General features: G+C 40.7%; 2 protein-coding genes and 1 long non-coding RNA gene across 3 annotated transcripts; 2 read left to right on the plus strand and 1 right to left on the minus strand.

Annotated features, from left to right (window-relative positions):
- On the plus strand, window positions 1–1,387 carry LOC120111475 (LEAF RUST 10 DISEASE-RESISTANCE LOCUS RECEPTOR-LIKE PROTEIN KINASE-like 2.1). Its single transcript, XM_039128529.1, has one exon. The coding sequence runs from the start codon at window positions 1–3 to the stop codon at window positions 1,240–1,242; it is 1,242 nt and encodes a 413-aa protein (XP_038984457.1). The 3' UTR covers window positions 1,243–1,387.
- A 755-nt stretch (window positions 1,388–2,142) lies between these two features.
- Window positions 2,143–10,960, plus strand: LOC103720969 (LEAF RUST 10 DISEASE-RESISTANCE LOCUS RECEPTOR-LIKE PROTEIN KINASE-like 2.1). The gene is made up of 3 exons (XM_017846143.3): window positions 2,143–3,196; window positions 7,942–7,974; window positions 9,736–10,960. Exons 1-3 carry the CDS (start codon window positions 2,422–2,424, stop codon window positions 10,848–10,850), a joined length of 1,923 nt encoding a protein of 640 aa, XP_017701632.3. The 5' UTR covers window positions 2,143–2,421; the 3' UTR covers window positions 10,851–10,960.
- On the minus strand, window positions 10,835–18,234 carry LOC113463637. The gene is made up of 4 exons (XR_003388270.2): window positions 18,048–18,234; window positions 16,770–16,817; window positions 11,236–14,336; window positions 10,835–10,926 (listed from the first exon to the last, which is right to left on the minus strand). It is a non-coding gene; the product is annotated as an uncharacterized LOC113463637 (long non-coding RNA).
- Between the last annotated feature and the right edge of the window lie 2,030 nt (window positions 18,235–20,264).

Below are 20,264 nucleotides of genomic sequence, written 5' to 3' on the forward strand. Positions count from 1 at the left end.
ATGTTAAGCAGTAGATCTGACAATTTCAAAGGATGTGGAAAAGAACTTTCGCAGAACTTTCTCACTGCATTTTCCCTCCGTTCCTTTTCAGGTTTAGCGGCAGGAGTTTCAGGTTTCCTACTGGCGTGCACTGTATTCTTTCTCTATCGGTTTCAGCACAACAGAGCTCCCATGTCGATCCTTTTCTGGAAAAAGAAATCAGATGATGCAAAGAACATCGAAGCCTTTTTAGAGAGTTATGGATCCCTTGCTCCAAAAAGATACAGGTATTGTGATGTGAAGAAAATAACCAAATCCTTCCGTGACAAGCTTGGCCAAGGTGGCTATGGAACTGTATACAAAGGTAGTATGGACAATGGTTGTTTGGTAGCTGTGAAGATGTTAAGCAGCTCCAAGGGATATGGCGACGAATTTGTCAATGAGGTTTCTAGCATCGGTAGGACCTCTCATGTGAACATTGTCAGTCTTCTAGGATTTTGCTCAGAGGGATCCAAAAGAGCTCTCATTTATGAGTTCATGCCTAATGGATCTCTGGATAAGTACATCTATTCAGAAAGACCAGAAGTAGATCTTGGGTTGGAGAGATTATACCAGATAGCAATCGGCATTGCCCGAGGATTAGAGTACCTGCATCGAGGGTGCAGCACACGTATAGTACATTTTGATATTAAACCTCATAATATCCTACTAGACCAGGAATTTTGTCCCAAGATAGCCGATTTCGGGTTGGCTAAGTTGTGTCCGCCTAAAGTTAGCATACTTTCCATGGCAGATACAAGGGGAACGATAGGATATATTGCTCCAGAGGTCTTCTCCAGGAATTTTGGAGTGGTCTCCAGTAAATCTGATGTATATAGCTATGGAATGATGGTATTAGAAATGGTTGGAGGACGTCAGAATATAGATGTTGGTGTCAGGAATACGAGTGAAGTTTATTTTCCACACTGGATTTACGAACATCTAGATCAAGATGGAGATTTACAAGTTCATGGAATAACAAAGGAAACTGAAGAAATTGCAAGAAAGATGATCTTAGTTGGCCTGTGGTGCATACAAACAGCACCAGGTAATCGACCTTCTATGAGCAAGGTAGTAGATATGTTGCAGGGTAGTGTCGATGACTTGCCAATTCCTCCAAAGCCATATCTCTCTGCTCCTTCAGAACCAATAATTGCTTCATCATCAGAACCGAAATCCTCCTATGGTATTAGGGAGTTGATGAACTCTTCAGATCATTTATGAAAACATTCCTGAAGGGGAGTGTCAAGTGTTTTCCAGTCATGTACAAAATCCGGACTCAAGCATGTATCTTATGGTCTAATGAGTAGAGGTTGTGATCTCTTCTGGACAAGTGGATGGTATGCTCATGCCCTGACAGAAATTTTTACATAACTTGATAGGCAAGCGCATGCAAAAAGCCAATATGGCCGATACATATGAATGCTCCCCCTTTGAAAATTCAGGATTCATTTGGTTCGCGGGGCAAGGAGGGGAAAAAAGTATGGTCACCAAAAAAATAAAAAAATACCTCATATTTAGTTGGAGCTTTCAAAGAATAAAAATAGTTAAGTAGCTTTCTATAAGAATAAAATTTCTATATTCACAAAAAAGAAAAACCCATCTAGAGCGTGAGAAAGTCCAACTCCCACTAGTTAAAAATAGGGTAATTTTCTTTAAAAAATATTCTTAGACTTTTAGATAGAATGTGGTGGAATGCATCACTTTTTTATAGTCAAACCACTTTTCGAAGTATTATATATGTAGATCCAGACATCAATTTTATGGAAAAAAATATTTCATTAGAATTTTTTTTTCTACAAATCAAACGGTCCCGAAATTCAACTTTGTTATTTTTTTTATTTTTTTTTTGAGAGAGATAAGTTTGTGATGTAGGTTACTTGCAAATTCCTGCAAATGCCCTGTTATTGCACAATGAACAAAAGTTGCGTATCATAGTTTGCAACAAGAAAACGGTCCCGAAATTCAATTTTATAGAAAAAAATATTTCATTAGATTTTTTTTTCCTACAAATCAAACGGTCCCAAAATTCAACTTTGTTATTTATTTATTTATTTATTTATTTGAGAGAGAGATAAGTTTGTGATGTAGGTTACTTGCAAATTCCTGCAAATGTTCTGTTATTGCACGATGAACAAAAGTTGCGTATCATAGTTTGCAACCAGAAAACGTCCCGCTAGAGTAGTACAGGTGTCTCTATTTTATGCGTTGCGCCTTTCTTTATCTGACTCGGGAGAAATCCCTCACCACTAGTCCGAACTCTGAAGCCAAAGGGAACGTGGTTTTGAAATTTGGGCTCTTACCTTGAAAGTTTCCTTGTCCCGTTTCAAATCCGACGAACTTGGAGATAAATACCTGGAATTCAACCACCAGTAGAAGCTTACCAGACGAAAGGAGAGAACCATGTACCTACAATCCCCTCCTCCACCTTTTCCCTTCCTTCTCCTTCTCTTCTCCATAATATCATTCCTGCCGCCTTCTTTCTCCGATGCCTCCTTGCAGCAATACAAGGATTGCTCTCCGGTCCCCTTTACCTGCGGAGACCTCAGCATCAATATCTCCTACCCATTCCGAATGGATAGCCGTCCTGACTACTGTGGCTACCCGGGCTTCGATCTCACCTGCACCAACAACTCCGCCATGGTGATCCGCATCAACGGCAGGCGCTACCAGGTGAAGGACGTCGATTACTCGAACCGGCTTCTAACCATCGTCGACCCCGATTTCCTCGGCCAATCCTGCCCCCAGCCATATGAGAACACCACCTTGGATCTCCGCCGCTTCGAGTACTCCGACCGCGACCGGAACCTCACCGTCTTCCTCAACTGCAGCTCCCCGATGCTACATAGCAACGACTGCTTCGTTAACGATACCGCCGGGGCCGGGCTGCGACTTTATTATGGGATCCAGAACGGTAGTTTGGCTGGTCTTGGGGGGATTTGTCGTTCCACTGTGCTCGTTCCGGTGAGTCAGACGGCTGCAGGCCTTCTGATGAACGGCAATTTGAGCTTCGGGGACGCGCTGCAGCAGGGGTTCGCAGTGAGTTGGAGGGCGGGACGAGCGTGGTGCCGCGAGTGCGTCGACTCTGGTGGGTTTTGTGGGTTTTATTCCAATTCCACCGCTGATCGGCCCTGCTTCTGCCCCAATGATATGGCTAACGGCTCGTGTTCGGTAGTAGGTAAGTTTGTCGACCCTGCACCGACGTTCTCTTTCGTCTTGTTTCTTGATTTATAACCGAAGAACAGCTTCGAAATTGGCAATCATGAGATTTATTTTAGACAAGTTTCGATAAGGCCGAGGATATCCCCGAATCCTAGAGCTCAGTTCCGACCAAGCTTATACAGGGGAAGCCCTTCTCGGAGGTATTGTTCGTTTTGGAGGAGTTTCATAGTCTCTTCCCCATGCACAGTTTTGCCCCACAAAAAATGCGTCTAAAGAGGGAGAAAAGTGTGGTCAACGGGAAAGTAATGAAATGCCTCTTGTTTGGTTGGAGTTTTCAAAGGAGAGAGATGGAAAAGTTGTATTCCCATGGAAATATGATTCCCACATTTCATGAGAAAGTCTTTCCCATGAGAAACATGGGAAAGTTACTTTCCCATGAGGTGGGAATCACTCCTTTTTTATTTTTTCCCAAAAAGACCCTTCAGCATTAAAGAAGCATTAAAGAGGCATTAAAGACCTAATTTTTATTAAGGGCATAATAGGAATTATACATAACTTTCCTAGGAAAGTGGATGGTCAACCAAACAAAAGCACTTTGGAAATTTGTCACTTTTCCATGGTTAACCAAACATGCCAAAAGTACTTTCCTAGGTATCCTCTTCCTAGGAATCTGATTCCCAGGAATCATATTCCTAGGAGGAAAAATACTTCCCGCGAACCAAACGAGCCCTAAAGAGAAAGGAGTAGCTCCCCTCCATTTAAGAAACATCTGTTTCTTCCCCACGCACGATTTGCCCCATAAAAAGCGCCTCTAAAGAGAAAGGGGTAGCCTCCTCCATTTAAGGAACAGACCTCTCCGCTATCTAGTCGATGTGGGACTAAGTTCGGACCCTTTATTTCCACAATAAATTTAATGCTAGATTGGGTGCAATCATGCCAGCACTAACTCACCGGATTCCATCAAAATTTTGTGGCTAAGCATGCTTGAACCAGAGCGGTACTAGGATTGGGATTAGGTAGGCAGTTTTTTTGGACAACAATTAGTGGAAAGATAGAGCAGCCATGCTGTGTTAATGTCGAACTAATATAAACGAGCCGTGTTACTAATTTTTGTTTTCTAATTTTTTTTCTTAAGTTTTAGATTTTGAAAATAAAAAATATATTTTATTTTTAAAATTTTCGAAAGAAAAGCAACAGTTTTGGCTTTTCCACACATCTTTAGTTGGTACAAGCCAACAGTTGGTCATCGGTCATCATGCATGAATATTTCATAATTTTCCTGTGTTTCCTTTCTTAGGAGATTTTGGGTCTTCTGATAATTGTTAGTGTTGTGGGTGCAGAATGCAGAGCTTTTAAATATTTTTAAATATGAAATTCTTTTAAAGGTGACTAGAGAATCCCAAAAGTAACTGCGTTTCTCATGTAACTGCGGGTTGCTGCATCAAGTATACTTAACCCGGATGGCGTTTTCTAGCCTCCCTTACAATCAAAAATACATCAAGCAGTTAACCGTAGGTTGTAGCTAAGTGAACCTTAGTTACTGGTTTTGGCTATGTTTTAAGCTTTTCATTGTGTCACGCCCCGAACTCAGCATTCGGGTCCAGCACGTGATATGACCGCACACGCCCTAGGACAGAGCCCTTGAGAATATGTAAAGCCTAAGATGAACAAAATCTGATAACACCACAATTAATCAATTAATCTAAATAGATAAATCCAAAATATCCAATTAATCAAACTAGTTCATTTACAATTGTTCATCGAAAAATAAACTAACTGATGACTCTGGTACTCGAACTTCATGCCCAATCTATATGAAATTATACATCCCGCGACTTTGAAAAAAAAAGAGAAGGGGTTGTGAGCTTTGCATTCCAATAAGAATTCCACACATCTACACCAATCCAATACTAATATAAATTTAAAAACTACAAGAAATCGTTGCACACATCATAAAAAAATAAACCGATAATCAATAATGCTCGAATAATCACTATAAAGTATGTACATCAAATATCAATAGAAATCCAGCTACATAAGTATGATATATCATATAACATCTCATAAATCTTCAATTGTGTTTTTAATGCTTTTCATTCCATTCCTTTTTAACTTGATCTAGATCAATTATCTTTCCGATTTTGGGCTAAATTCCAGTCACATTTCTAATCCGTGATGGAACAATCAATAGTATCATATTTTCAGTCTGTGACAGGGCAATCGATGGTATCACATTTTCAGTCTATAATGGAGCAATCAATAGTATCGCATTTCCAGCCTATAATAGAGCAATCGATTGTATCATATTTTCAGCCTATGACGGAGCAATCGATTGTATCATATTTTTAGCTTGTGATGAGACAATCGATAATATCACATTTTTAGCCTATGATGGGGCAATTAATAATATCATATTTTCAGTCTGTGATAGGACAATCAATAATAACGAGATAAACCCAAAGTCCAGGTTCATTTAATCCAGTTTATATCTAAAAATTATTTTCTTTTACTTTCGGCTTTAGACAACCATGGTCACGTTTTCAGCCTGTGACAGGGGAATCAATATAACATAATTGGTCTAGAGCACCACATCCATTAGTTTGATTATGCAAGTTTAAGTTATGCTCATATATGGATTCATCATACCATCAATTACAAGCATACTCGATCAAAATACAATCTATTACAGAAACCATTATAAAATTATTCTTGCTTCTTATTTATCTTGATCATTAGCACATCATTCATATATAGATACAAAAATATTTATATTATGCATGTCAGTATACAAGAATTCTTACCTTTTTTTTGACGACCAGAAAAACTAATCACCTATCCATACCGTGATCTACAAATCGGGGTATGTAGAACCCTGATCAACGTCCTCTTGCTCACAAGATTATTTTTTTATAGAACCAAGTCAGCATAAAAAATTATCCGACGTATCCAACAACCCAAAATCCTCTACTGATCCACTAAAGAGGTCCACTATCACATAGCAACCCAAGACTATCTAGCAGTCCTCGCAACCAATTATCCCTCGGATCAAGTTAGAGAGAGAAAGCACCACAGAAAGAGAGAGAAACTAGATAGAGGAGAGAGAAAGATAAGGAAAGAGGAGAGAACCATAAGGCTCTTCCTCTCTCTCTCTCTCTCTCTTTCTTCCTTCTTTCCAAAGGAAATATGCTTGGCAGCAGTAGCCGCTTGTGGTCGGCGACCCTAGTGGTCAATGACCCAAGGTGGTGCCAACCGCATGCCACGCTTAGCGATGACCGGCCGAGCGGGAGACAGAAAACAAAAGCAAAATAGGGGAGTCCTATTAAACACCATTCTGGCGGCTTGCCAGCCGGATTCAAGGGGAATAGTGGCCCAATGACCGAAGAAAAGATGGAGAAGGAGGTGAAGGGCTCTCACCTCGGTCCGGCAAGGTTCCGGCGGCCCTCTCTGGTAGCGAATTAAGAAGGAGGGTCGGAGAAGGGGAGTTTAGATCGCGATGATTCTCCGCGTTTTGGGTAGATGAAATCAAAGGAGGAGATGGAGAATTAAATAGGCGTAATCCTAGAGTTCGAATCTAATTTGGATTGCCTATGGGAGTCTGCAACTCTACCGAAGTCGGGGTAGAAAGCAGACTCCCAGCTAGGGTCTTCTTTCCCATTCTCCCCCACGTGTCGAGCACAGGTCAAGTATGGGCCTGGCCACTTCGGGCTGGCCCAAAAGCCCAAACAGAACCGGGCTATTACATATTGCCATTCAACTAATTACCAAATTCTTTTAGATGTGATTGCAGAAGCTTTGGACTCGAACGAAACAACAATTCTACCCGAATAACTATATAAAACTAATGAGACATGCTATATGAGACTGGTTTCTCTTATACAAGAAGGATTTTCTAGCTGCTGCATATTTTTGGCTTATTTAATATATCTTTCCCCAACTTCTTTAATCATATCCATTCAGATTCTTTTGTGGCTTGATCAGAAAATTTCCTTTTGGAAATCCTCCCACTGTGCTCCAAGCTGATTCATATTTCATAAATTAGTTTTAGCTTCATTGCTTATTCTGGGAATATCAAAAAAAACACTATGATCAATAGGATTATGCAGTGGGATGTATGTGAATATTAAATTGATAACAAATTCGTGGAAAAGATATGCCTGCTTGTACTTGATACACAAGGGTCTTTTCACCGATATCACTTTGTGTCATCCCCTGTTTCTGGTTGTTTTTCTCTATATGTTGGGTGGGATTAGGTATCTTGCTTCTCTATTGTTAGTATTCTTGTTGTTAACTGGAAACCATCCTATCATGATAAGGATGATGGCTTTTCCCTATTTCCTGCCAGTTACACAATTGGCACTTTGCCCATACTGCTCAAGCATAGCGCTGCAGGAGATTTGAAGTGCATATGCAACTATGGGTATCCTGTTGATAAATTCAACAGTAGATAACTGAAACCTCTCATATGTGGCTTCGCTAATATTCCTGTAAAATTTTCTTCTTGGATAGATACTTCTATGCTTTTAAGAATCTTAAGAATCATGCTTAATTTATGATAATGATTCAATAATGATGTATTATTCCGCTCTCATGTGATAGGTTGAATCGGATAAAATCTAAATCTCAGGAAGATTATGTATGATAATGCATTGACATTGTTTCGATAAAAAGAATGCATTGATACTTACTAGGCCATTCCTCTTTCTATGTGATCAATTTTGTCTTGTGCTAACCTTGTCCGTTCATGGCTCCTATTTGTTGCAGGCAGCAAAAGCAGAACAAAGGGGATTATAATAGGCAAGTATTTCATTCCAGCCAATCCCTTTAGATAGTTATTGTCTTTCTTCAATTTTCACAAGTCGTACAATAATTTTAGGGGAACAGCTAGGCGAAAACCTGTGAAAAAAACGGACTTTAACAAGTAAATAAGTAGCACGCTATAAGACGAGCAATTTGCTGCAACTAATTAATTTAAATCCAGACATACATAGTAACTTTTCTAGGTTTTTAGCTCTGGATAAGAAAGAGAATGTCTACCTTAGAGTTATTAGTGCTACAAAGTTTCCAATAGGGCAGCCACTCAGTTGTAGTTTCTGGATTTTAGTCTAAGCCCATTCCATTCTAGGCTTGCCCACAAGTCCACATCTTTGTTGAGCTGTTCTGTTTCTGAAAACATATTCTAGTTTGGTGAGGTGGGCAAACAGTAGGCATTAATCTGAAGCAGTTAGCCTTAGATGTTATGGGTTCTGAGTTTCAACTGGCCAACTCATATGTTTCTTATGTTCAGCTCCCTCAGAAATTGTAGTACACGTGTATGAGCTTCGAAAGTTTTCAATAGGTCAAGAATTGCAGATCTAGGCCTCTTTTAACAGGATTCCATGATCTATGGCTTCAAATTCGCTTGCAGATCTGTTGAACAGGCAAAGATTCAAGTTTCCAGGTAGGGATCTTTATACTCTACTGCCTCTGGTTTTAAATTGAAAGGCTTTTATTGGAAAATATATGAAGACATCAAACTTCTGCAGTGCCAGTGATGGTTTCCAATGAACTCAGCCATCCAAGGATCATCATTCACCTAACATTGATTAGTTCCAATGCAAAAACATGAAGTTAAGCTTTATACGTTGGAAATTCTGGGCGAAAAGGGATGAACACTCAGACGAGGATGTTAGATGTGCTTAACTAATGAGGAAATAGTTGACCATCTTCTCATTGCTTGCCTCTACATTAGAGAAGTCTGGAGACCATTGTTTTGATCTTAAAAATGATAACTGATCATCTTCTCATCTTCTCATAGCCACGTCGTCCTTTTGGTGGGTTGTTAGTAGCAAATAAACAAGATAACTGATCATGTGTAATGGTAGTTTGGATGTCAAGCATATGAAATTATACTTCCAAGAATACAAAGCAGCAATTATTGATGGTTAAGGATTATAGCATTTAACCAACAGAATTGTACTTAAAGATGGCAATATGATAATGTCTTTCATGGCTCAAGTACTTAAGGCTGAGCTACGAGAAACAGAACAGAACAAAGTAATTTGCATAAAAACTATAAGAGGCCTTGAATTTTTTGTTTTGTTAACAATATTCAATTTTTTTCTTGCTTTCCTTTTCTTTTATTCCTTTTTCAAAATTGAAGGTTGAGGTACCTACTTATCAGACAGAAGTGAAAAAAATAGATGAAGTGAAGCTCTTAAGCCTGTTCCCTGAAGCAGAATTTTAATGTTCAAGATGACCATAGGTATTCTAAAAGCTATTCATTCTCGCATCTCCTTTAATCATATTAATTATTAATTGATAATGTTAAATGTTATCCCTAAAGTTCTTCTTAGCATTGAAGAAAAAGAAGAGGAAGAAGATGTAATCATGTAGCTCTTAAGCCCATTCCCTGAAGCAGAAGTTAAATTTTCAAGATGACCATAGGCATTCTAGTAGTCATTCATTCTCATGTTTCCTTTAGTCTTATTAATTATAAATTGATAATGTTAAAGGTTATTTGTAAATAGCTTCTTAGCATTGGCATTTTTTAGTCATGAATTCATACTCTTTTTGTAGGTTCAGCAGCAGTTACCGGTGGTCTCCTTTTGGCATGCCTTTTATCCTTTCTCTACTTACGCCAGCATGAAAAACTTCCCAACTCAATCTTCTTTTGGAGGAAAAAATCAGAAAATTCACAGAATATTAAAGCCTTTCTGGAGAGATGTGGATCTTTTGCTCCAAAAAAATACAGGTACAAAGATGTGAAAAAGATCACCAGAAAATTTTGCGAAAAACTAGGACAAGGGGGTTATGGCACTGTATTCAAAGGTACTCTCACGGATGGTCGTTTGGTTGCTGTAAAGATCTTATCCGAGTCCAAGGGTGATGGAGAGGAATTTGTTAATGAGGTTGCAAGCATAGGTAGGACCTCTCATGTGAACATTGTTAGTCTGCTAGGCTTTTGTTCAGAGGGGTCCAAAAGAGCTCTTATTTATGAATTCATGCCCAATGGGTCACTAGATAAGTACATATACTCAGAGAAATCAGTTCTTGGACTGGAGATGTTATACCAAATAGCAACTGGTGTGGCCCAAGGTTTAGCATACCTGCATCGTGGGTGCAATACACGTATAGTACATTTCGATATTAAACCTCATAATATCCTACTAGACCAGGAATTTTGTCCAAAGATATCTGATTTTGGGTTGGCTAAGTTATGCCCGCCAAAAGTTAGCATACTTTCCATGGCAGATACCAGAGGAACGATCGGCTATATTGCCCCAGAAGTTGTCTCGAGAAATTTTGGAGTTGTCTCTAGTAAATCTGATGTATATAGCTATGGAATGATGTTATTGGAAATGGTTGGAGGAAGAAAAAATCCTGGATCTGGGGAAACTAGTGAAATTTATTTTCCACATTGGATTTATAAGCATCTTGAGCAAGATGGAGGTCTACAAGCTTACGGTGTAACAGTAGAAACTGAAGAAATCGCAAGAAAGATGATATTAGTTGGACTATGGTGCATACAAACAAACCCAGGAAATCGACCTTCCATGAGCAAGGTGGTAGAGATGTTGCAGGGAAGCCTAAGTGACTTGCAATTGCCTCCAAAGCCAGTTCTATTTTCTTCTCAAGTTCTATCTTCTCCTCAAGGATCATTGATTGATTCATCAGCAGAAATGACCCCCTGAGATGTTTGACTCCCTGCAGGAAGTATGAATTTTCTTTTGGTGTAGCAAACAACACATGAGTGTTGCATCATGAGATCTGCATCGTGAGTCTTGCATCATGAGATTTGCATCTGGAGATTTGTATCATAAGATTTCATCGTGAGACTTGTATCATAAAGTTTGCATCATGAGATTTAAATTGATGGATTTGGTTTGATATGAGATGGTATGTTTTGTATGGTTTTCAGTACGAAGATACTTGTACAATTATATAAGTATCAGATATTGAAATATAATTATATAAACAATAATACCTTGAATTTGTGAAAAATACATTGTGTAAATGAAAAGTGATATGATAAGAATAACATGCAAATCGGATGGATAAAATATAGTTTAGACTAACCTCGTCATAGAATAACCTTCACGAGCTTATATATGGGATAGCCTCCATGAGCTTATATATAGAATAGCCTCCACGGGCATATGCGCAGGATAGCCTCCACGGGCATATGCGCAGGATAGCCTCCACGGGTTTTTATATGGGACAGCCTCCACGAGCTTATGCGTGATATTTTGTTTAGCAGTCTTAGACTGAGTCATGATCTTGGATAGTCCAAAGCCAAAAAATATTACAATTGAACTTAGAATTGAATTAATGAGAAACAGATGATAAGACACATGAAACCGGTGATGAATAAAGGTTTACTTGTTGATATTTGCAATATATCTCTTTTGATAAGCCAGATGTCTAATGCATGTGCAAATATTTGTTGGTTTAATTGAGTCATATTGGATATTTGAAAAGCAATTTCATAATTTATGTTTTCATATTAGTGTCAATTGCTATTTTTAAATTATATTACATCATTTTATTGGTGTGCATGTACAGATATTTTTACTGGGCTATAAGGCCTATAACCTCCTCCTTTTTTCCTTTTTTTTTTTTTCAGTGTCATAGGATGCTTGATGTTTGGTTATGGTTAAGATGGTAGGTTAAAGGAAGGAATAAATAGGGCATCATTGTTACGGCTTCCATGAATGTATTTTATAATTGTACATATTTTGTTATTTATTGTAAATTGAGATCATTATTATTTAATATAAATTAAAATTATTATTATTTAATGTGAATTGAGATCATGTTTAATGATATTAAAGAATATTGAGGGTGTATTCTCTAAAGCTTTATCTTAGAATACATTTGCGTGATGGGTTTGGGGCGTGAGAATGGAGAGATAGGGAGAGACTTCAAGAGACGGGAAGGGGAGAGATCGAGAGAAGAAGAGAGAGAGTGAAAGAGATAAAGACGGGAAAAGAAAAGCAAGGCTCGGCCCCCTCCGTCGGAGAGGGAGGGAGAGAGGGAGAGAAAGAGGCAGGCGGTCGGCGCCTTGGGCGCCGTCAGTGCCACGACCAACGGCCGTCACGCAGGAGAGAGAGCGGGAGAGAGAAGAGAGAAAAGAGGGAGGGAAATAGGGAGAAGGAGAGAGAGAGAGAGAGAGAACGAGGAAGAGCGGGGAGGAAGAAGGGGTTCAGCTCATCGACGAGGTGGCCGCGGCCCCGTGCGGCGGCTTCCTGCTGCCCTGTCCTATGGCTGCAACAGGGGAGGAAAAGGGCGATGGCCCACTACCTTGGTGTCTGTTGGCACAGGAGGGGAGAGAGAAGAGGAGAGAGATATGAGGTCGGAAAGGCCAGCAAGCTCACGGCTGGGAGAGGGCGGCGACAAGATCCAAAAACAGGGGACGGGGAGGTGGTTAGCGTGTGGCGACCGGCCGCGGCCTTTGGCCGTCGCATAGAGGGAAGGGAATAGGGGAAAGGTGGCGACTGTGGGGCAAGGGTCACGATGATGAGAGAGGAGAGGTCTTGGCTCGAGCGGGGAAGGAAGAAGGGGGATATATCTGGAGGGGGAGATGGGGGCTCCGCCCTTCATCCGGTCATGTCTTCGACGGCGACGGTCGGCCGGAAACTCGAGGGGATATGGCTTTCGGGGGCGCACTCGATTGTGCGGCGCCGCAGCCAGAGGCCTCCGTTCACACCACGCCGCAACAGAGTGACCCCTGTTCACACGGTGGAGGCGGCGTCCCTCCTCTCGCTTCTGTGGGCGGTCCAATGTGACCGGCCCCAATTGAGGCAAGCTCAGCCGGTCCTCACAGCTAGCCACTTGCCTTAACCGATCAAATAGCTTATGAAATTGCACCAAGAAGTTTTTCTAATTTCTGATAAAACTTGTTAAATCATTTTCTTTCTGTACTAAACTCTGTGATGGGTTATCTAATGCAGAAGAAAAAAGTAAGGCATGGAGGAAGATTGGAGTAGGTAATGAACATTATCTTAATGAATTGATGGTGAGGTCTCCTCATTTTGCTCAAACAGAGCTCCATTTGAAAGTGACTGTTTTTTCAGTTGATTCAATTCTCGTAGATTCATTCTTCTTTCATAGCTTTCTATTTTATGAGGAAACAATGCGCATGTCATGTAATAAAATGGAAAGGATTTATTACAATGACAATTTCTTTTTTTGATGAAAATTACTTTGACATTTTCATATGGAGAAATCAACTTAGTTGATGAAAGGCAAACTTTTGTCTTTTGGGGTTTGTTGTTAGTTCTTTCTCTGCATAGCGAAATCTTCAAAACTACTTTAACAATTAGACGACTTCACTTGCAGTACACCTGATCTTTGTTTTATAACTAATATTGATAACTTATTATTTATTTCTTCTTTTTTGGACAATAGCTACTTTCACGATATATATTTGTGAGCAAAACAATGCTGAGGGGTCCTTTTATCTATGAACCATATAAACATCTCTATTTTACTTCCAGCATTGCTTACCAGCAGATCCTTGCACAAAACTGTTAAGAGAAAAGGTAGATAAGCCATCCTGTCAAAAAAATCAAGAGAATAGAAAGACAGTCTCCCATCTGTCTCGCTATCTCTTTCTATTCTTCTCCTTTCCTCTCCCTGTTTCACTCTCTTTTCTTTCATGCTCTTCTCTATGCTGGTCTTTCCTGTCTTACACTCTCCCATGTTCCGAAAGAAAGCAGGTTACGCTTATGTCAACAGCTTGGGGAGAATTTCTGAAAGATAGAATAACTCTTCGGACGATAAAAAGAGAAATGATAGATAGGAAGATACTTCATCCAGCAGCCCAACCAGCACACTGCAAGGACTTCAACCGCTTAGAAGAAACCTTTCTATTTTTTCGATGAATTACTTGGAAGAAACCTGGCAAGGTCCATGCTACTGTGCTACATCAAGAAACAGAGGTTCATATAACTGAATCATCCCATTGATCCGAACACCATTTGATCGAAAACAGAGGAACCTCCAGTTTGGCTTCGTTTCGTGCATAGAAATCCACCCAAAGACATTACCTCCCATTGAACTTGAGCCTCGGGAGAACCTTTCACAAGTTGCATGAATCACTAAAGCTTGAGCAAGATCCTCGTGCTTCTTTCCCTCCGTGGAGCCCAGAACAACCCAGAATTTGCTTCATCCTACTCCTGCTCAAGTACAGCTTATAGTAGTTACATAATAAAATAAAACTGCAACTACTGCTACATAGTGCTCGAATTCACAAAACATGGACAGCGACTTGTTGGCGTGAGCTGTTAGAATGGTGCAATTATAGGAACCTGTTTATTATTGGCGGTAGCTGTTAGAATGGAGCAATTATAGGAACCTATTTATTTGTAAAATCCTATACTTCATGGGTCAACCATAATTCTAGCCTCGTCTAGAATAGGTGCCAAAACTTTCTCTCTGTATCTATATATTACTGTACTTGGTTCTGAAGATGAGATACGAAAATTAGAAAACTCCCTATTAACATGGTATTAGAGTATGGTTCGAAAAACTATGCTCTACCCACCTCTTAATCAAGAAACACACTAGACCTCGTGGAATCCATGGAGGATTCATCTGAGATGGTGCAATACCACAACTCCTAGGCCGAATCCATTCTTAATGACCTGACGTACAAGATGACAGAAGTTCTGATCAGAGCCCAAACCTCCCCACACCCACCGCTTGCAGATTCTTCAACAGCTCCAATCGGCATTAAGTTGGATGGTTCCAACTATGCCTTATGGTCCCAGATTGTCGAGATGTATATCTCTGGCAAAGACAAATTGGGATATACCAATGGAGACTCTCCCCAGCCGAAAATTGACCCATCTTATCGGAGATGGCGAACCAAGAACACTATTGTCAAAGGATGGCTAATCAACTCGATGGATTCATCCTTGATTGCAAACTTCATTCGCTTCCCTACTGCAAAACAGGTATGGGATTCTGTTGCTACAACTTATTTTGATGGGACTGATACTTCTCAAGTTTATGATCTCCGACATCATGTAACTCGCATGAGACAAGCCGGTGGATCCATTGAAAAATACTACAACGACCTTCAAGGATTATGGCGAGAAATCGATTATCGTCGTTCCAATCCTATGGTCTGCCCTGGTAATATCCAGAAATACAACTCAAGCCTACAGGAAGATAGAGTTTATATCTTTCTTGATGGATTGGACGATTGGCCAGACAAGATTCAGAGTGATGTGCTACAGCTGAAATCGTTCCCTACAGTTGAGCAGGCCTATGCTCATGTCCGACGGAAAGATGTTCGGCAGACCGTGATGACCTCAGGTGCGGATTCCAGTCTTGGTCCTGTTATGGCATCTAAAGGAATCAAGACTAGCCAATCAAACATACAGTCGAAAATAGGGTCACTTCCTCTAAGCAATGAAAAATTGAACCCAACCTTCAAGTCTAAACTGGGCCAATCTGATGGTGGGAAATGCACTCACTGTGGCAAAACCAAACATACCCGTGAAACTTGTTTCAAGTTACATGGATACCCAAATTGGTGGAATGAACTTCAGGCACGAAAAAAGCGTGAGACTACAGCCACTGATGAAGGCACGAGTAGAGCTGCTGTGGTTAATGTCACGCCCCGAATTCGGTTCATAACACGGCTGTGTTATTGCCAAGTTAAGCATTCAATAACACACAGCCACTTTAAAAAAACTTCAAATTGTAAACAACTATATTCATGAAAGTCATTAAATGTTCATGTATTAAAATCCATACAAAGCTTCTAAAAAAAAGACAATATCAACATTTAACATTCGTCTTTCCCATAATCCTGGAGCATGTTACGCTCCTTGTTTCCTATAATCTCCTATTCATCTATAAAAACATAAATAAAATGATGTGAGCTATAAAGCCCAGTAAGTAAACAAGCATAATCTTATCGAATCAAGCATAATGTTTTGTATGCTAATACACTATTTGAAGAACAAACATTTTAAATAAAGAAAGCATTTCTATAATAAAACCAGTCATAAAACTATGCATGTCCATTCATGCAACTTCATAAATATGATTATGCATCATAAAAACTTTTGCCATTATTCCATGATTTGAAATCCGTACTCTCATATAGTAGTGCAGCTATGGCTGCTCTTATTCCCACGGCAAGGCCTTTACCACTGCAGGGTTATCTTCCAGTTACTATTACCCACTGGCAGGGGTCGTAAAGCCAAGTTACTTTTACCCACTGGCGGGGTCATATGCCTAGTTACTCTTACCCACTGGCGGGGGTCATACATAGTGATCTGAGAGTTCTTAAAAACATATCGTGCTTTTCATAATTCTTATTTCATAGAAACATTGGAAAATGAATAATGGCATCATGATAAATAGAATTCATGATCATACTAAAAACTTTGATTTTCGTGCAATTTATGTACCATCATAAATTTATATACATAATATGATAATCATGATGAATGTCATTTAATTAAAATCATGCAACTATTGCTAACTCATGCTTGATCCTAATTTTGTAGAAACATAAATAATCATATACAAATTTCATAATCATGTAATCACAAGTATTTGATAAACCATAAGATTATCTCAAGGTTACTTACCTTAGTTTGCCCACCAACCTTAGGTTTGAGTGCCAATCCTTCAATCACCTAAAAACATCATTAAATTACTTGTCAATTGCACGTTCAACTTCATTTATTTACATTCTTTCTTAATTAACCATTTTACAACTCATCTATAGGACTTAATTTCACTCTTAGGTCTCAAACCTGGTTCAATTTCTGATTTGGGTCTACTCAAATCATCAATTTGGGTCTAACCCAATGTCTGACTTTGGTCTAAACAATTTCTGGTTCGAGTCTGACCCAAGTTTCTGGTTCAGGTCTGAGCCAATTGCACACTGGTTCAGATCTGACCCAATTACTGGTTCAGGCCTGGGTCAATTGTATATTGGTTCGGGTCTGACCCAATTACTGGATTTAAGTTCATTGGGCTCTGACCAAGGCCTAGCCCGGTCTCGGCCTCCTAAAGCTAGATTTATTTGAAGCCCAACCCGAAATCGGGCCCAATTCAGCCCACCGAAATTTTTATTTTATTTCTTTTCTTTTTTTTTCTTTCTTCTTTTTTCCTTTTCTTTTTCTTTCTTCTTTTTATTTTCTTTTCTTTTTCTTTCTTCTTTTTTTTTTCTTCTCCTCCCTTCCCGAATCTTCCTTTCCCCCTTTCTCTCTTCTTCCCTTCCCGAGCTCCTCTTCCTCTTCTCCTTGGAAGGCGCTCGAGAGAGGCCGGCCCGAAGCCGGTGGCGCGGCCAATCGGCAGCAGCTACGGCGGCCGTGGCCCCTCCTGCAGTGGCCACGGCCCAAATGGCCGCTCTCCTCCTCCACCTCCGGTGGAGGAGATGGGGTGCGGCACCCATTGAGGAGCAGCGGGGCCCAGCCGAAGCCGGGGGTGCCTGCGTAGTGCACGGCCGACGTCTGTGGTCGGCCCGATGGCGTCCGCAATGCCGTGAGCCGGCGGCATCCACGGCCAACAGGGAGATCTCCCTTCGGACCGTCTTCTTCGATCCCCTCCGGCTAAGATCAAACCGGTTCCACCCTTGGAAACCCGATCTGTCCGAGCTGAGGGCCCTTCCGTGCATCAGAGGTAGGTTGCATCTTTAGATCATTAGATCTAGGGTTTTAATGGGAAGGGGAAGCCACCATCGGATGTAGGAGAAAGGTCCTCGGCCAATGTCGGATCACAGCCGATCATTGCATAGACCTTTATCCTTCCTCCTCTTCATCTTCTTCCCACCCCTATTCCTCTGTTAATCATCTGTTCGCTAAATTAGATCTAAGCTAATAGCATGTAAATCATGAGTGGAAGAAAAGTTAAGGGTTTACCTAGCTCCGAGGAGCTGTGAGGTGTTCCGGCGAGCTACCGTGTCGGCTCCGGCGACACTGGGTGGTAACGATCAGCAAGTCCCTCCTCCTCCGGCGCCGCTGCTCCCGATTCAACTCCTTGCACAGAAGAAAGAAGAGTGAGGAAGATAAGGGGTAGACGATGGAGTCCTCTGTGACTCCATGGGCTTTTATAGCCCTCCATCAACTTGAGAGGGGTGGGGGACCGCGGCTGTTAGGTAGTTTTAACTGCCTCAACAGCTGCCGTTTCTCCACCGCCTTATCTCCAAAATCACCAGATGGACCACGGACTTTGGTCCATGCCGGTCCATCTGGTCCGGGGTTTACAGTTAATGCTGAACCCCAGTTATCTCTTATCTCCCAAAAAGACTCGGAATGATTCTACGGCTCTCAATGATCAAGGTAATTGTGGTCAGGCATTTCTTAGCCCTAATCACTGTGATAATGGCGTCTGGATTATCGACTTCGGGGCTACCAATCACATGACGTTTGATTCCAATGATTTCTCTCATGTTACTCCACCAAGACGAAGTCATATTGCTAATGCTAATGGGGTCACATATCCAGTTACAGGGGCTGGAACTGTGACCTATACCCTTCTCTCTCTTTATCTCATACTTTACTAGTTCCATCTCTCTCCAATAAACTAATGTTTGTGAGCCAAGTTATTGCGAATCTCAATTGTGTGGTACTAATATATCCTACCTTTTGTCTTCTTCAGGATGTTCTCACCAAGGAGATTATTGGGCGTGGTACTAAGAGGGGGGGATTATACTACATGGATGACTTCAGTCCAGGAAGAGCCAATCACATACATCACACAGTTAGTAGCAATTAGAGGCATATTTGGTTGTTACATCACCGCTTGGGGCATCCATCTTTTGGTTATTTAAGGCACTTATTTTCGGATCCTTTTTCAAATTTAAAGCACTCAGACTTTACATGTGATACTTGCATTGTAGCCAAAAGTCATGGAGTTCCTTATCCTGTGAGCATGAATAGGAGTGCTACTCCCTTTTTTCTAATACATTCTGATGTGGGGACCTTCCCCTATTACTACTTTGTCTGGTTATCATTGGTTTGTGATTTTTGTCGATGATTGCACTCGGATGACATGGCTTTATTTGCTGAAATGCAAAGATGAAGTTTTTAGTGTTTTTCAATCCTTCCATATCATGGTTCAAACACAATTTTCAGTTAAGATTTAGATCCTCCGTTTTGACAATGGTGGAGAATATGTAAACCAGTGATTTTAGACATATTTCCAAAACCATGATCTTCTCCATGAAACCTCATGTTCTCAGACTCCACAACAAAATGGCATTGCCGAAAGGAAGAACCGGCATATCTTAGAAACTGCATGTGCTTTGTTGATCGGGGCACATGTGCCTAGTCGCTACTAGGACGATGCGGTCGCCACTGCCGTGTACTTACTGAATCGCATGCCTACAAAAGTCTTAAATTTTAAGACTATCTTATAAGTTCTTTCTAACCATGTTCCCTTGCCCTACCGTTTTGATGATTCCTCCCCGAATTTTTGGTTGTGTTGCCTTTGTTCATCTTTATAAGAATCAACGCACTAAATTGGATCTGTGCGCAGTCCGTTGTCTATTTTTGGGGTATGCCTTACATAAGAAGGGTTACCAATGCTACGACCCCATCACCAAACGTACCTACATCACTATGGATGTTATTTTTCTAGAGTCCGACACTATTTTTTCACCACCAGTATCCAATTCTCCTCCTCAGGGGAGATCCGAGATGAAGAGCAGAATTGGTTGAGTGTTGAAGGGTCAGAATTTGAAGAGAACGGGACGAGATTTGAAGGTAACTCGAACCCAACCCAACCGAATGATGGAAACAAAGTGATAGAACCGAATGTTGAAACTGCTTCAGAAGTTGATATGGCTCCACGAGCTGAACCTATTTCATTGGCATCTGAAGATGAATTCTCCCACTCCTCAGTACCCGAAGACCCTACTTCTGAGAATAATTCTGAGCTAAGCTCTCCTACTACACCTTCCCATACTAATGCTTTGAATACACCTGTGGGTTATGTGTTACCTTTCAGACAAAATCGTGGCAAACCACCAAATCAATACTCTCCGGACGTGGAAGAAGGAAGAAGCTAACTATGTGTCCACTCAAAGATTATCTGAACCTCTCAAAGCTTTTGCTCACACGCTATCCTCGTGTCGT

The sequence above is a fragment of the Phoenix dactylifera genome, chromosome 8 (assembly GCF_009389715.1).
Source record: "Phoenix dactylifera cultivar Barhee BC4 chromosome 8, palm_55x_up_171113_PBpolish2nd_filt_p, whole genome shotgun sequence".
NCBI lineage: Eukaryota > Viridiplantae > Streptophyta > Magnoliopsida > Arecales > Arecaceae > Phoenix > Phoenix dactylifera.

Bases quoted from the DNA above. Each gene is read 5' to 3' on its own strand.
- LOC120111475 (XM_039128529.1), top strand. From the start codon at position 1: ATGTTAAGCAGTAGATCTGACAATTTCAAAGGATGTGGAAAAGAACTT.
- LOC103720969 (XM_017846143.3), top strand. From the start codon at position 2,422: ATGTACCTACAATCCCCTCCTCCACCTTTTCCCTTCCTTCTCCTTCTC. The intron at 3,197-7,941 runs GTAAGTTTGTCG...TATTTGTTGCAG, and splicing joins CGGCTCGTGTTCGGTAGTAG to GCAGCAAAAGCAGAACAAAG. The intron at 7,975-9,735 runs GCAAGTATTTCA...CTCTTTTTGTAG, and splicing joins AACAAAGGGGATTATAATAG to GTTCAGCAGCAGTTACCGGT.